The sequence below is a fragment of the Mesoplodon densirostris genome, chromosome 4, assembly GCF_025265405.1.
Source record: "Mesoplodon densirostris isolate mMesDen1 chromosome 4, mMesDen1 primary haplotype, whole genome shotgun sequence".
Taxonomy (NCBI): domain Eukaryota; kingdom Metazoa; phylum Chordata; class Mammalia; order Artiodactyla; family Ziphiidae; genus Mesoplodon; species Mesoplodon densirostris.
Genome location: NC_082664.1, coordinates 55001349 through 55019424, shown reverse-complemented (window position 1 = coordinate 55019424; position 18076 = coordinate 55001349). Strand labels below are relative to the sequence as shown.

The 18076-nt window shown below is 33.7% G+C and overlaps 1 protein-coding gene across 4 annotated transcripts in view; it reads right to left on the bottom strand.

Annotated features, from left to right (window-relative positions):
• MDGA2 (MAM domain containing glycosylphosphatidylinositol anchor 2) overlaps window positions 1–18076 on the bottom strand; it is an 842328-nt gene that overhangs the window by 32791 nt on the left and 791461 nt on the right. For 3 of the 4 annotated variants that reach the window (XR_009531733.1, XM_060096268.1, XM_060096269.1), the window contains exons 11-14: window positions 11116–11293; window positions 7283–7303; window positions 3992–4147; window positions 3362–3520 (exon numbers count right to left, since the gene is read on the bottom strand). Coding sequence is in view for 3 of the 4 variants with exons in the window: in XM_060096268.1 (XP_059952251.1) it covers window positions 3362–3520; window positions 3992–4147; window positions 7283–7303; window positions 11116–11293 (514 nt within the window). In the remaining variant the exon portion in view is untranslated. The remainder of the gene's footprint in view (window positions 1–3361; window positions 3521–3991; window positions 4148–7282; window positions 7304–11115; window positions 11294–18076) is intronic. The other variant, XM_060096270.1, reaches the window with a different exon arrangement.

Sequence of the window (18076 nt, the reverse complement as noted above, 5' to 3'; positions counted from 1 at the left end):
TTTTTTCTCTCTTATTTAAGTCCTTCTACAACCCCACATCTCTCTACTTTATCACTTCTTCCTCACCCTCAAGATTCATGAGAATAGATGTCATTAATGAACTCCTTTTCTTTGCTTCCCATTTGTTCCACAGTGAAATTAGCTTTCTAGAGACACAACTGTATTTGATCCATTGTTATCAAGTTCAATGAATGTATTCATAAGTGTCTTCTGTATTTTTATATTTAATTTCCTGGTATGTTATGATGCTTATATTTCACATTCTTATTTCTAGAAATAAATGAAGTACATATTTTACTGATTTTTAATAAGCTCTTGTCATATCCAGTGACCTCATATGAGGTTCAATTTCTTTGTAAGAAAATTAGAAATTTAGCTGATTAATCAATCAAAATGCCTACTAGTGGTCATAGGATTGCTGAAATAGTCTTATATTATTGTCAATAGCCAGATCATGTACATTGTATTATATCATGTACATATAAATCAACGGTTAAAGGGTGACACATTAAAGCTCTCATTTATTTTTTCTTAAATCAATTTTGATGAAAACTTAACAAGAAATTGTACCACTGTGGCAGATAACCTCTAAGATGCTACCCAATGATTTCAACCTCCTAAGATTAACACTCTTGTGTCATTTCCTCCCCCTGAATGTGAGTTGGAACGATCAATCAGTTATAATAAATAGAATAAGTTATGGGATATCACTCCAGTGATCAAGTTATTAAAAAGTCTTGGGCATGTATTTGTTCTCTCTTCATAGATCGCTTGCTCTGGAGGAGGCCTGCTGCCATAAGACAGTCCTATAGAGACATCACATGGCAGAAAACTGAGAAAAGCCACTGGCCAACAGCCAGCAAGAAATCAATATCCTTAGTCCAACATCTGTGAGGGAGTGAGACCTGCCAAAAACCTAGTGAGTGGGCTTAGAAGGGTATTGTCCCCAAATGAGGTCTTCAAATTAGACAGCAGTCCTACCTGATAGCTTATTGGCAACCTCATGAGAGGCCTACAGACACTCAGATAAGCCATACCCATACTCCTGACCCACAGAAAATATGAGATCATAAATGATTGTGTTTTTTTTTTTTTTTTTTTTGTGGTATGCGGGCCTCTCACTGTTGTGGCCTCTCCCGTTGTGGAGCACAGGCTCTGGACGCGCAGGCTCAGCAGCCATGGCTCACAGGCCCAGCTGCTCCGCGGCATGTGGGATCCTCCCGGACCGGGGCACGAACCCGCGTCCCCTGCATCGGCAGGCGGACTCCCAACCACTGCGCCACCAGGGAAGCCCCTGATTGTGTGTTTTTTTTTGTTGTTTTTTTTTTTTGCGGTACGCGGGCCTCTCACTGTTGTGGCCTCTCCCGTTGCGGAGCACAGGCTCCAGACGCGCAGGCTCAGCGGCCATGGCTCACGGGCCCAGCCGCTCCGCGGCATATGGGATCCTCCCAAACCGGGGCACGAACCCGTATCCCCTGCATCGGCAGGCGGACTCTCAACCACTGCGCCACCAGGGAGGCCCCCTGATTGTGTTTTAAAGTACAAAATGTGGGAGAAATTTATCTGCAGCAATAGATAAGTAATATAACATATCTGGCTTTACTTCAAAGAGGAACCTCTTTTCTAAATAATGAATAACTGATCACCCTTTTTTGTATTATTAAAAAAACTGCAACTCTTCTCAGTGATATATTGTCCGTTAGTCTCAGTTAAAAGAGCAATGATTATTTATGGTTGACCAAGAAGTAATAACTGCAAGTAGGCTATTAGAAATCCAGAACAAATCATTTTTGAATCTGGATTTCCAAAAGAAGGAATAAAACTAAGATTGTAATTTGTAAAAACCAGTGACTATAAATGCACCCCAGTTTAACAGATGAATGAGTGTCTTAGAATAATATTTGCAAAGAGGAAGGGTTTTAGATACAGGCAGCATCTCTCTAATGAGGTAGTTCACCTAGCCATTAGTCATGTCTGGAACAGATATTTTTGCCTAGATTTTAGTAAACAGCATGACTGTGTCCTGCTGAGAGGGGACCCAAGTGACAGACCTAATACCTGCAACCTTCAACCATCTGAGGAAGCAGAGAAATGACACAGGTATCAAAGTGGTACATGTTTGAGAACATGGAAGAAATGGAGAACTGCTTTCTCTTTGAAATAAGCAGAACAAAACTAGCAGAACAAGCAGGCATTCACTGACAATAAAGAGCATAAGAATAACAGCTGTGAAGTTAAAAGTATATTGAAATTATCTTGGGATTCAGCATAAAAATGTACACTTCTTTCATAGAGAAACATTTCTCTTTGTCCCAAAGCATTGCCTTATCCTCCAAATAGACAGAGGTCCACAATCCCTTGTCAACCTCTGTGGAGCTAGATATGCTTCACCATTCAGAATTTTGTCTTACTTTAGAAAGTTAAAAGAGGGTATGTCTTGTATATTATGTGACATCCCCAGGAAAGAACTGAAACAGAATCCCATAATTAAACATAGTAATATTTTTGCTGTAAATAGTACATATGTTCACACTCATTTGGATAAATAAAGACTATACATATGTTCATATCAGTTCAGGCCAGATATTCTAACACATGTAGATCAGGTTAGCATGTGTTGGCAGATAATTACGTTTAAAACAATTTTGTGTTCAGTTGTTTTGATTTTAGAATTGCACATAAAGAATTGTAGATCTGCATGAATTCCTTCCACCCACCACCCTTATCAGGTTTGTTAGGTTCCTTCTCGAGGTTATGTGGTATTCTGTCTAGCATGATTGCGTATTTACTCATCTTAGCCTTTGTTATTCTTAAGGTCTCTAAGGGCAGGAAGTGTGTCTTCATATTTGTATGTTTTTCAGGATCAAGGATGTTCTTAAATCCTACTAGGTGTGTTAGGCATACTTTATAAACAAGAAACTATTACCAATATTCCAAATGTGTAGATAGTGCTAAAAGCACTTGTCTTCCAAGTATGGCAATGTTTCTTTTCACGGTTATTAATATACATTGAAGCATTATTCAAGCAAATTTCTTTGTAAAGAAACAGAGTAATTTATACTGGTATTAATTCCCAAGAAGATCTCATAAAGAACTTAACCTATTGATGGTCTACCTGAATTAGGATTCTAGAGGAGGTAGATAATGCACCCAAATTTCAAATTTTAATATAAATTTGGGAAATTAGGACATGATGGGGGAACATTCTTAGCATCTTATTTTGCAATTTGCCGGTAAGCCGTTTAAAAGTCAATGATGATACTCTTTGACTAAAATTGATTTCATGCTATGTGTTTGTGAACCTTTTTCTTCTGAGTTACGATTTACTTTAGGATAAACATAGTAACTCTTTCCATCTCACCTATATGTTGTCCATACATGTGATAAAAGAAGCTGAAACAATATGCAGTGTTCGTGGGTCCATAAGGGTTTTTGGGAGCTATGCTGAAAACAGGGCTGAGAAGTCGAGCCTTTTCTCCTTCTAATCTGGGTCTAGATGTCTCAATGTACATATAAAAACCTTTAAAGAGACAGAATAAAATGTTTAAGCAAATTATTATTAGGCAACATGAAATTTAAAATCACTGAGAAGTTTTAGAGTTTTCATACAAAGTAAATATTGATAGGAGAGTCTGCATCTCATTTATAAAATGTATATATACAAACATAAAGAATAAATAATCTATATAAAGATTAAATTGTTTAAAATGTGTAAAAACTTGAGACAAAATTGGAACTTTAGACTTGAATTATCAAAAAAAAAAAATTCCTAAACTCTCTATATATGTCAGTGAGTTCTGAGTGAAAATTATTGATTACAGACTTTGGAAATATCTGAATTATTTGTATGGTATGTAAAAATTTCATGTTTTATTCCAAAATCTTCAAATCTATTGCTAAACATTATCTTGTATTTCGTTTTAACAGCACTTCTAAAAAGTCCAAGGCTGGAGTATGATTGTTATGAACACAACATTTCATACCCTCATACCTTCTTTGGAGCCACTACGATCAGCATTAGGTCCAGTGTTTGGAGTATATTTTGTATTTCTTGTTGCAGTACTTTGCTTTGTCCAGTCAAAATTGTCTGTATCATCTTGGGTAAACAAACAAATGTTACCATCTTCAAATCCACAGTGAAATTCTCCTGTTGACAAATTTTAATTAAAATAATTAAGATAAATTAAATGAATACAAATATTGCAATATTCTTACAAGAAAAAGTTAAAACATTATACAGCAATAATAATGCAAGATTGCAATAATGGCACCATAGCCAAAATAATGCACAAGATGATGACTAAACTTAAAACGATTTCAATTTTAATGAAAATGAAAAATAATCTTGACATGTAAATCAGTCTCTTATTTAATAATTTAAACCCAAACCATTTTCCTCTGAAATATCCAGATAACTGAAATTAAAGAATACAATGCATGCTTGAATTATGGCTGAAGAATTTCCCCAACTTTCATTGTTCAAGTATAGGTACAATCCAAACAAAACTGTCAATTAGAAAAAGATCTTTATTAATTTACCCAACAGCACTTTAAAGCTGTATACCTTGAGGTTACAATTTTTCACTCCATGTCTCAAGATGCTTTCACGTATACCCATCTGCACAAATGGAAGTTTACTTAGGGGAAGATAATGGTAAATTATTTTTAAAAGTAGTTATCCTTCATGCTTTATTTGAATGTAGATTTGCCAGGTGCTTGAAATTCACTAGAAATAAAGTAATGAAGAGAACTTTATGAAGACCCTGTGGAAGGACTGGGATTTCTTGGATGCCAGCCACATGCTGAGTTAAGGCCCAACAGCAAGTTCACTGAGAGCTTTCCTTAAGTGTCCCTGAAATGAGGGTGGTAGTAATGTTTCTAGGTATCAAAAGGTTTTCTTTCCACTAGATATAAAATTAAAATTATCCTTAACTGAAAAAAAACCCATAGTTTATATTATTTCATTCAAACTTATAAGAACTCTATGAAAATACAGAAATGCTAACTCATGAGGCTCATGTAGGAGAAAGCTTTGGGTAATTCCAGCTAGTAAATAATGAAGTCAAAACTGAGTTTAGATTCCCTGCAATTCATAAAGATATAAACACCTAAATAATAAAAACTCCCATTTTTTCCCCCCTGCAATGGGTTAGATTTATCAGATATTCCTGGAAGTGGAGCCCTTGAAGTTGGGATCATGCCCTTGAATTAATCTGTGTGTTTCCATACACTGCAATGAACTATCAGAAAGGGGAATTAAGAAAATTATCTCATTTTCAGTAGCATCAAAAAGAATGAAATACTTAGGAATAAACTTAGCCAAAGAGATGAAAGACTTGTACATTGAAAACTACAAAACATTGATGAAAGAAATTAAAGACACAAATAAATGGAAAGATGTCTCGTGTTCTTGGATTGGAAGAATTAATATCGTTAAAATCTCTATACTACTCAAAGTGATCTATATATTCAATGCAATCCCTATGACAATGCCAGTGGTGTGTGTGTTTTTTTTTAATAGAAATAGAAAATATTCCTAAAATCCTTATCGAACCACAAAAGACCCCAAATTGCCAACACAATTAGGAGGAGGAAGAACAATGCTGGAAACATCACACTTACTGATTTTAAAATATATTGCAAAGCTACAGTAATCAAAAGAGTATAGTAGTTTTATACTATTGGTGGCAATGTAAATTCGTACAGCTATTATGGAAAACAGTATGAAGGTTCCTAAAAAAACCTAAATACAGAACTACCATATTATCCAGCAATACCTCTTAAGAATATATAACCAAAGGAAATGAAATGAGTACCTCAAAGAGATATGTGCACTCACATGGTCACTACAGTATTATTTGCAATATACGAGAAATAGAAACAACCTAAATGTCCATTAATGGACTGTATTTACTTTTAATCTTCTCATGACAGCTGTTTTTAAACATTTCTACTGGAAGTGCAGTCAGAGAACTTACCTTCAAAATAATTATAATCAATATAGTAACTAATTAGCAATAGTACCCTGGGTAGAAGCCAGAGAGAACCTGATTTATGCCATTAATTCATCTTGAAACTGTCATGTATTTGTTCTTTTAGCAAATGATCATTGAACACCTGCTAAATATGAGATGCTGTGATAGACACAAAGATAGTGAGATGTAGAGAGAAATTAGAAACAGATTTAGTTCTTAAGTATCTTACAGTCTACTGGAGGATATGAAAAAATCAAAAATAACTTCCACATAGATGAAGATAAATTGTTATGGAAAAATCAAAACGAGGGAATAATTAATGGAGGAAAACGTATTTGTGCTAAACATTATAAGAAAAATGAACCTCAAAGAGTTGGTAATAATATCCACATTAAAGGGTCATTGTGATGACTAAATGAACTTTTATGCACTGAAGCAAGATGTGACCAATAAAGATCTATAAAAATATTCAGTATTAGTATTTGGATATGCAAAAGTGGAGTAAAAGAGGATCTTTGGTAAGAAATACAGCAAGAACAGAGGCTACAGAATTTGGTCTTTGTTATATAATGAGTTAAAGGCCATTGCAGAAAAGAGAATACAGTAAAATGAGAAAAAAGATTTGGACATTTTCTTCACTAAGTATAGGAAATTGAGAATGTTGAATGGATATGCATAAGAGTATAAATGTGGCTCTTCTCTTTTGTTAGGCAAGAATAATATATTGTTAGACACAAAATAGAAGACAAAAATCAATTCTTAATTTTAAAATGAAATATTATCTAGAGGATGGTGCTCAGATTATCTTCTTCTTCATAGAAGATTGGGATATAGAATAATGATCCATGAAAAATCTTGCTTAAACCATTCAAATACTAACTTTCTAAGTAAATATAATATTTCATGAGTAGAATGTAGAAATCAAAGAATGAAAATTAAAGAAACAAATAATAGCAATACAAATAATATGCAATGCCACAAAAGAAACAACAGTTTATTATTTGTAGTTTATACAAATAACATTTGTTATTTGTGTAAACTACAGTTACACAAATAACAAATGCTAAGCATGTTGGGGAAATGGCTCCATATTCAGGAAAAGTCAATTATCAACATTAAATTATTTGTCTTTACACCCATATCCTTTGAAATTTAAAATTTACAATTATGTCAGTTTTACTGTTTCTAAGCCATTCTACTTTAAACCAAATATGAACAGTTGCTAAATAATCTTTGTATGTTTATGCATTTTCTATTTTTCTTAACTGTCAAATACAGTGCCATTTTTAAAGTGAAAATATACTTACTCAAATGAGGATTAACAGGAGCTACAAGAAAAGCAAAAAATAATGTTAGCATGGCTTGAATGTCTTTTATAAATCAAAGTCTAATCAGTGTCTCATAGTGCCTAACCAAAACTTAATGATTTTGTCCAATGTGGCCATGGAGAATTATATCTGCAATCCACTTTGTTCTAGAGGATTGAATAGAATCTACTTTGTAGCTCAGCAGTAACAGCCTCAAAGTACCCAAAAGATCAATGCTAAATAGCTGTGGGATTTGTTCATTTTCCAAGGAATGGAGTTGCTGATCTTTTATATCTTAACCAGTGCTAAACAAAACAGAGAAATCAAAACTGAGGCTGACAACCTATAATCTAGATGCTTTAACAATGAATGTAATTATCCAACAGAGATTACACTTTAGTTTTTTTTTTGCTGTTATCCACTTCTGGTGAAACTAAAGCCATCCTCATATCATGTCATTATGTGTGTCCCAAAACAAATAGCTACTTTGATGCTGCTTTAATTACATTCACACACACACACACACACACACACACACACACACCCAGTCTTCAAATGCTAAGCAATGCATTTGTATTTTCGCGTACCAGAATAAATATTTATCTCAAAAAACTAATTGTGTTTGCAATACAAGTGCCAATTGACTTCTACCTGAAGAGGAATGAATACTTTAAATATTACTGAAACAGCAACAAAAATATGTCTAACCTAAGAGACAAAATGGTAGCTGTATATATCGCTTAGGCATTTATCACTCTGAGAGAAAATTCCATTCTGGATAAAAGAAAGCATTATTGCAGTCTCCCAAGATTACAATGGACAGTTAATCTAACCTCCAGAAGGTTGTCTACTTTGTTGTTAATTCCTAGTATTTGCCATTTACCACTTTTGTTAAACTTGGACATACTAGTAAAGTATGATAGTCAAAAATACACACACATGCATGAAGTAAGTTCATATATAATTGTTAAATTTAGTACACTGAGATCAATTTTAACAAAGTGATTAGTTTCTCAATAAATTACTTTTTACTATTTCTGCATTGAGAAGCCAGACTATTCCCATTATTTTAGTTGTTCTAATTGTTCATTTCCTATTGTAAATTATGAAATGAATAACACAGAGAAGGTACTATACATTTATTACTTTCACTGAAGGGGAGAAAAAATAATTCCCTTTCTTGCAAAGTATAGGTATATTTTAATTTGAAAATTAATTGTTAAAAATTATTTCATAATTAGAATAATATGAAGTTACAATTTTTATATATTGTCTTTGAAAGAAGTAAGCATCTTTAAATTATAATTTAGTTCTAAGAAATGTCACAGCTACATGTAACCTGTGACCAGACTGAATTTTGAGACTTCTCCTACAATATTTTAGTCACCAAATTCACTATAAATATCACAATTAACCTTGTGAAAATTTGTCATTCTAAATTTGAAATATTGCAGTGAGTCTATTTTTCTTTTTTCAAACTAGCATGTCAAATTTCTTATAGACGCCTACATACATTATATGCTTATATACACTAAAGTATACTTTACCCAAGTCCATAGTATATAGAAGTAATTTTTAATTAAAATGTTTAAGATTTTAATAAGCATGCCTAAGATATAAAGATAATTAAAGAAAGTAGGAACTAAACATAATGTCTATTTTCCAGATTTATTTTTCATTTCATTTGTTACCTCAGAGTTTTCAATAAGAACTACTGAGTTTATGAAGATTTTTTTCTATATCTCTGTAAGACAAGTTCTAATAATTTCTAAACTTAGCAAATAAGTAAAGATTTCTGTCATGGAGGAGTGAGCCCTAGTTTTAGTCAGAGATAGTCATTTCATAGTTGTTTAACTCTACAGGACACAAACTTTGTGGGTCGTAATATCTTCATCTTTTAAAGGAATGGATAGTAATGCATGGTTTCCAATGCCCCTCCATATTACATAGTTTACAGTTTTACAACTTAGGGGCAGGGAGCATAAATACTAGTTAGGAGGAGATAATTCATATTTTATAAAAACATATGACACTAAAAATTTAGAGAAATATACTGGGATGTTATCTAGTTGCTCGATGGAATCATGAAGGTGATTACAGAATAACAATTACTCTTCTGCAATAATAGTTATATCACTAACAAGAAACTGTACATTTTTAAAAGAATCATATTCAAGAAAATATACACAGTGATTCTAATGCTTTTACATTCCTTGATCTTGTATGAATATTCCACTATACATTATACATTTCAATTTTTTAATGAAAATTGAATATATAATGCCCAATGTGTACTCTGACTGATGAGAGTGAAGAAAAGTGACTTCACAACCCTAATGAGTTTTTAATAATTTCACCTTATTTTTTTATTTCTGACAGTATTCACTGTTACTCTCTTAAGTAGGAAAAAATATTTAATGCTAAACAGAATGGAGAACTTCAGCTGCAAAAGACCTCATTCTATTATCTTTTTTTTTAACTCAAACCTTAACAATCAATAATAAAAAGAATAATATTCCACTGAAGTAATGAAACACATATGAAATATTTTGCCAGTGATTTATTCAACCTTGAGAAATACATTGATGAGTTTAGAGCTAGTCTTTGAATATTATAAATTTCAACTGAAAAGATGTACATAAATTTCAACTGATAAAATATTAATCTGTCAGGTATATGTTAAAAATAATATAATATCTAATCACCATTATTTCTATTTGCACTATTAGAAAGTTTTTGACCAACTTTTTTTCACAGGTTTATACTATTTTCTACTTTTAAGTAGGACATTTAAATAATAAAGAAATATTAAACGCATATTGTTTATAAATGCAAACTATCACTAACATATACACATTAACATTAGTGATCTAAAGGAAAAAAAAATGACCAAAAAAAAAAAAATCAACTAAGATGTCATTCAATAGGTGAATGGATAAACAAACTGTGGAACATCTACACAATGGGATATTATTCAACCATAGAAAGAAATGAGCTACTTAGCCACAAAAAGATATGGAAAAGTTTTAAATGTGCATTGTTAAGTACAATAAACCAGTTTCTAAAGGTTATATGTTGTATGATTCCAAATACCCAGCGTTCTGAAAAAGGCAAAACTATAGATATAAGATCTGCGGTTGTCAGGGTTGGAGGAGGGATGGAAGGATAAATCGGTGGAGCACAGAGGAATTTTAGAGCAGTGAAAATATTCTGTATGATACTGTAATGGTGGATAAATAACATTACACAGTTGTTAAAATCCATATAACTGTACAACACAAATAATGACCCCCAATGTAAATTACTGACTTTAATAATGTATCAATATTTGTTAATCAGTTGTAAGAAATGTGCCACATTAATGTAGGATGTTAATAATAGGGGAAACTGTGACGGGGGAGAGGGCATATATGGGAACACCCTGCACTTCCTACTCACTTTTCTGTAAACTTAAAACTGCTCTAAAAAATGAAAAAAATATTAAAACTCAATCACATTTCCTAATTTCTTAATGATATTAATTTTAAAATCATCAAGAATTTGAAAAAAAATGTATACATACTGCTTCACAACTATGCGATAGAAAATAAAAAGACATTGTGACATTATCACCTAGGTTCAATGTTAATTAAACATTTTTCTATATCTCTATTTATAACCAAATATTACAATTTATGATGATTAAGCATTGTGGGATTTTTTTTTTTCACTTGGCTAATGACCCAGAAAGTCAATATGCTAAGTTTTGTTTTGTGTCTAAATTTGGTAGATAGTTACAACCTTCTAGAGAGTTTAGTATGCAAATAAATACTTTTAAATGAAAAGCTACTTACCACTATATTTGATGACACGAATTGTTGAATCTCCTTCTCCAAACTTGGTGAGAGGAGTCAGTCGGACTTCATAAGCTTCTGGTTTAATTAGCTCAGTCAAGTTATATGTAATTAATTCTCCCTTTTGAATATTCCCATTTATTTTAATCTCCTGTTCCCACCATCGCTGCTGTCCAGCCTGAAATTAAAAGAATTATATAATAATGTTCCTGGTATTTTTAACTATGTGTTGGTCATGTGGCTAAAAATACTACTGCTGGGGATTCTTTGGGGCCTAGGACAAAGTTATATTCCGTTAGAGATGTACCTTTGTTTCTGATATGCTCCTAGGGGCATCAATAGTATGGTTCACTTTTACTTTGAATATGAAGCGCTTTGGTGTCACAGATTAAAGTGGAGATGATCCCTTGCTTTGGACAGGCCTTGCGTTTTCAATCCTGTCTGCCTCACCACTGCCAAACTATAAGAAAGTTCAAGTTTGTCTGGGTTGGTTAATAGCTGAGGACAAAAGCAATTTGGGTGGGAAATCCCATTTACTACTTTGATTTTCCATTGTCCCTTAGATTTTTATCTAAGGGATGTGTGTGTGTGTGTGTGTGTGTGTGCCTGCAATATATATATATACACACACATATACACACACTATATATGTTAATGTGTATATATATACATATTCATATATTTATATATTTGCTTGTTTTCTGAGGGTGGGTTAATCCTAATTATATAGCTTAGCTTATATTTCTGGAAATGAAAATCTCAAGTATGTGTTATTAGCAACAGCATTAGACAAATGACAAATAAAATAATGAAATGGAACAGAAAGCTCATATATAGATTTGTGGGGTTGTTCACATAGAAGACATGAAAATATAAACCACTCATTGGTTATGTATATAAAAAAATACATAAATGTAATCCCTATCGCATATCTTATAACGAAAAGAAAAAAAAAAGAAAAGGCAGTCTCAGGAGGATCAAATACTTAAATTTAAAAGGCAAAAGTTAAATCATTTAGAAAAAACACAGAAGAATGTCATTATGACCTCAGGTAAGGTGTTACTTTCTTAGAATAGAAAAGCACAATTAGTAAAGGAAAAGATTGATAAATTAGCCAATCTTAAATTTGAAATTAATATTAAATTTAAAATTTTAGCATAAAAATTTCTTCTCATCAGTGCTCCTCATTAAACAGGTAAAATAAAGGTAGAGGCTTGAAAAAAGATATTTAGAACAAATACAGTTAATCAGAATATATTAAAAACTCCTATAACTACATAAGAAAAGGAATTCAATAGCAAAATGAGCCTAATAGGAACAGGTATTTCATAAATGAGAAAGCCCAAATAACTAATTAGAGAAAAGTCTCAGCCTCACGGTGAATCAAAGAAGTGAAAATTAAAGCCACAATATTATTTCCCAGATAAAAGCTTATAAAGATAACAACATTAAGGTTTGTTGCAAATATAAAACAATGAGAATCTTTATACCTGTGAAGAACCTGGAGCAGCAGAGTGTGGATGGGTAAGATTTTAGTCTACTTACAAGCTAACAAGTTAGCCCGCAACAGTATCATGGGCACAAGCAGAAGAATCCAGACAACTGAGTCAGAGAAAAGGATTCATGACACAGCAGACAGTACAAGCTTTACTTTCAAACTGGTTCCCTTTGCCTCTCAATTCCCACAGGGTGATGCAGAAGTGCCCAATTGGATTTTGCACATGCCTTCTGTTTGTATCACATCTGTAGGACCCTGAGCTTAAGAGACCCTAGTGTGTTACAACTGACAGTACCCAAGCCTGTCAAACCATTGCCCAAGAGGGAGACATTATACTTATTATACTAGATATTAAATGGGCTTTACCTCTGTTCCGGGGGAGGTCTCTATATTCTAAGGATGTTTGCTATGCAAATAACCTTGAAAAGATAGGCTGGAATAAAAAAGACAGTGCCTCTGCACATATGTTATGCAAAAAAGCAAGAGACCTACAGAAAACTGTATTCTAAAAATATAGTCTTTATGAGTATGTAAATTGATATAAGTATGGAGAGCATTTGGCAATAAAAACAATATTACAATGAGAACAGATAAACTCTTGTACACAGGAAACAGGAATATTCATGGCATAGAAAACACAAAGAATGATGTAAACATCAGTAGGAGATAGAATTATCAAATTGTATACTCTTCATAAAATATAATTTAAAATATAGAATAAAAAGTGAACCTAAGCTATAATACATCACCATGGATGGATTTCACAAAATATTGAGCGAAATTAATTTTAAAGCAGACATATTATAAAATTTAAGTTCAAAATATGCATTTTGATAAGGGATGCATAGATATGTACTAAAGTATAAAGAAATGCAGAAAATAGTAAATGCTATGTTTAACATACTGGTCACGTGGATTAGAAGAGTATCAAGAGGAGAAGATGCAATTGTGAGGAGATGACAAAGGACTTAACTCTGGTGATCTTTAGTTTTTAGATTGGTAGCAGGTATATAAAAATACTCATATTAGTTTTGGCTATGCCTGAAATATTTCTCTTTGTTTTTCAAAGAGAGAATTGAAGAATAAGAGACAGGCAACTGTGAGTTTTCTTAAAACTCTTTCTCCCTTGAATGTTAAGATTGCACTCTTGTATTGATTGCTTCCTCCATCTACATCTGTGGCAACTCATCTGCTTGCTGGGCTGCTTTTCCTTTTCCTGAGTTCTAAATGTTGATAGTCTCTGGAGTTTTATATTTGGTGTTTTTAATACACTGTGTTAGTGGTTCTCACTTTTAGGCAAGAATGAAAGTCACAGGACAATCTTGTTAAAAACCAAAATTCCAAGTCTTAACCACCAGTATTTCTGCTTCAATGAAGTCTACAGATATAATTTTTCAGTGAACTTAGAAATACATTTTTTTTTGAAAAGCACCTCCTCCTTTACAGGGTAATTTGGAAGCAGGTGACCCAGGGCCTGTATTTGTTGAGGCACAGCTCAGCCTTGCTAGTTCCACAGCATTAATACTAGTGGTTTCTTCTACACCTCTACACTGATTACTCCTGCTACATCTATTAGTCCTTACTATGTGCCAGTCAGGCACCATGTTAACTGTATTATACCTACTATATTTAATCTACCACAACCCTTAGTAGGTAGGAACTAATACTAGCCCTATTATACAAACTGAGGAAACTGAGGAAGAAGCAAGTTACTGTAACTCTCCTAAGGTTGTCAGTAGCAGCTGCAAAATTTGGTTACACCCAAAATGACTATCTGGCATCATTTCTTCCTTTGCTTCCCCAGAATTAATTGCTCCCTTAATTGTTTTAATCAGTGTCTTTATATATTTAGTTATAATACACTTAAAAGTATTTTTTGGCACATAGATTATAAATCAGGAACAATTTCTTATTAATTATTTTACCTATAGTGTCTGGTCATTAACTAGGTAGAGATGTGACAAGATTAAATTCCAGCACACAGTGTATATTTAACTGACCCAATGAGTGCAGTAGAAAATCTAACTTAGTGATAACTGCATACAGTCACTGAATTTACAAACACTAGTAAAAATGGACCTAAAACCTAAATTGACAGAAAGTTCTTTACTTATGCATAGCTGATACTAGACACTACAAAGTTTCTATCAGTTTTGGAGACTAAAAATTCTATAAAAGAATATAATATAAATGTCAACTCTTTCAATGTCATTAGATTTTTAAGTTATTACATATGAACTAAAGGCAAAGTACTGTTATTTCAGAAGACAAAAGTAGTTTAAACCCACAGGAATATATACATAATAATTTGACATTATACTATTATCTAAAGACATACAAGTTTAATCAAGGTATATTTTTCTGGATGTTAAATATAAGTTTAATACCACTCAATATTTATAGTACATTCCAAGGAGAGACTGGTATTCTGTCATTATAATGAGATGCTTTACTCAAGTAATTTTAGTTGGCATGTACATTGATGTTACTTATTACAAACTCTGGAGTAGATAACTTCATATGTGTATTAAAAAAGCAATAATGTTGATTCTAAATATTTAATTTAAAGCTATAATGAAAGTATATACTTCAGTAGTTGAGGAATAAGCATTAAACACTTCATATTGTATCTCAGTGAGCTGTGCAAAATGTAAAAATGGAAAACTAAATGCAATGTTTGCACATACACAAAAGAATATACAATATTAGTCCACTGTTTGGAGGTAATACCACAAAACCCTCAGAGAAAGTGGACCTAAAACATAACTACAGATGACAGTTCCAGAACATACCTGGTAAGCATGTTGATATGAAAACAATGTGTAAAGTATTTCTTACCATTTCTATTTGTAAAAAATTTTCATGTAACTTTTTCTGTTCCTAGGAGATATGTTCCTTTCATATAATTTAGAAGACTATTTTCACTATTTGAAGAAGAAATGAGCCATAATTTTTCTGAATGCTAAGATCTGTAACTTGAAACACACAGTATCTGGAAATACTGACTTCTAGAGAGTGAGGCTCAGAACAGTTTTACAGCATGACATGGAGGAGTATTAGAAAGCTATATTCAATAGCAATTGGAGAAAGTATGGATTTTATAAGCACCAATGTGCTTCTCTTAAAAATTGGATATTCTTTATTCTTCTAAAACTGAATTCTACTTACCTCATTTCTGTTGATGAAATACTAATTCTTGCCAATCTAGGTTAAACTTAATATGTTTAAGATTTGAACTTGATACACTTAACCCAATCATTTTGTGTACTGGGTTCCACCTAGGGAAGTACTTAGGTGGGGCAGGGGCAGAGGAAGCCCAGTCCCCAGCTTAAGTCCTCCTGGCTTGGTGGTAGACGGGATAACTGTTGCTTGGTTTATCCTGTTTCCTATTGATATTCTCTTGGATTTAGTCAACTTCATTGGGTCTTTCTTGTCCTGTACTAGCATCTTTTGCATTGTTTTTGGAACTGCCTTGGATGATGGTCAATATTTCTAGTCAATCTGCATCTTTCTCAGGCAAATCACAGGTTCTTTTGGTCTAAAAGCTCCAGCTCTGCCTTTTTTAGAGGTTTGAAGAATCCTGTTTCTCCTGTAACACAGTGAAGCAAGACTTGCCAGGCCCCAGTCCCTGAAAATCAGGCTCAGTCTATGATATTGTGATACTCAAGGGCCCCCTCAGGCAGGATCCAGAGCTTCAAGGCAAGTTCTGTAGTCTTCCTGATCCACCGGTGGGGAAGTGGGACATTTCTTTCCTACTCAAGTGGATGGTAGGTACCTTTCTCAAGGAATTTCTAGGACTTACTCTACTGTTCTTCTTTCACTTTTATTAAAATATCCCGATACCTGGGGACTCTGTGTATTTGCATTGAAATATCTTTCTATATTTTTATTCTGAAACTCAACACCTTTTCTCCCTTAACGACCTCCTGCCCACTTCTATGAACTCTTGTTTGATGTAAAGTCTAGGCTTTCAAGGCTAATCATTTGTCCATAGGTTTTTTTTTTTTTTTCTTTTTTCTTTTTTGCGGTACGCGGGCCTCTCACTGTTGTGGCCTCTCCCGTCCCGTTACGGAGCACAGGTTCCGTACGCGCAGGCTCAGCGACCATGGCTCACGGGCCCAGCCGCTCCGCGGCTCGTGGGACCTTCCCAGACCGGGGCACGAACCCGTATCCCCTGCATCGGCAGGCGGACTCTCAACCACTGCACCACCAGGGAAGCCCCTGTCCTTAGGTTTTATAAAATCTGTTTAAAGCTCATTTGTTATCTTTTTAATTCTGTACCAGTGTGCATTTGTGGGTTTGTATTCATATTCTTGGACCATAAACCTCAGCTTCCTTTGTTGTGATTTTAAATAATGAGAGAGTAGCTGATAAAAGAGAATTACAAGGATAAAAATATGCATTTGTTAATATTTCAAATTCCCAACTGTCCTTTGTAATCAACCTTTTAACTTACACAGTATATGAATGTCAATCTGCATTTAGCTTTGAATGTCTTGATTGTGATTCCCTATAGTTTTTCTAATTTATATTCCTTATCATAATAGTTACTTGATTAAAAAACAAAACAAAAGAATACAACAACCCTCAGGTAAAGACAGCATCGAGTGGGTCCACAGATTCAGTGAATCTCTCAGTCTTTCATGCAGTTTTGAAGTTTTCCATCCTTGCCTACCTTGGTGGGCCACTGCTGTCTGGAGGGATGAAAAGTGGATATGCAGGCAGAGTCTCTGGTAAACATCACTGGTATATAAATGAAAGACCTTGCAAATACATTTCAAGAATTTAAAAAGTGAGAACTAAACATTAGGCACATAGAACAGTCTTCAGTGACAACCAAATGAAATATGCTTGCTCAGTGATCATAGAAATGGAAGAAATACAATAAGTAGAAGAAAATTAGAATCTAAAACTTCCTAAATATATTGTGTGCTGTGGCTTAAAGTTAAAAATGCAGTTCCAGAAAAATGAAGACAAATATTAGAACAGAACTTTGGATGAAAGGAGGTCCTTTAGTACCCTAAAAAAATAAATGTTTCTGCAGTAGTTAAACATTTAGTAAAGACTAGCATTTTAGGTGCTTCACTGGTGGCGCAGTGGTTAAGAGTCTGCCTGCCGATGCAGGGGACACGGGTTCGTGCCCTGGTCCGGGAAGATCCCACATGCCGTGGAGCAGCTGGGCCCGTGAGCCATGACCACTGAGCCTGCGCGTCCGGAGCCTGTGCTCCACAACGGGAGAGGCCACAGCAGTGACAGGCCCACATACCACACACACAAAAAAAGACTAGCATTTTATATAGTCTTAAGTGTTTAGTTCATATTTTTTAATGTGACTTAACTTTACATTCCCAATGGGACTGTTTATAATATATTGGAAGAGTTACATGAGAATATTTTAAATAGTTTTATAGTTAATGTTTATTGAGTGACTACTATTGGGTTGGCCAAAAAGTGCCTCCAGTT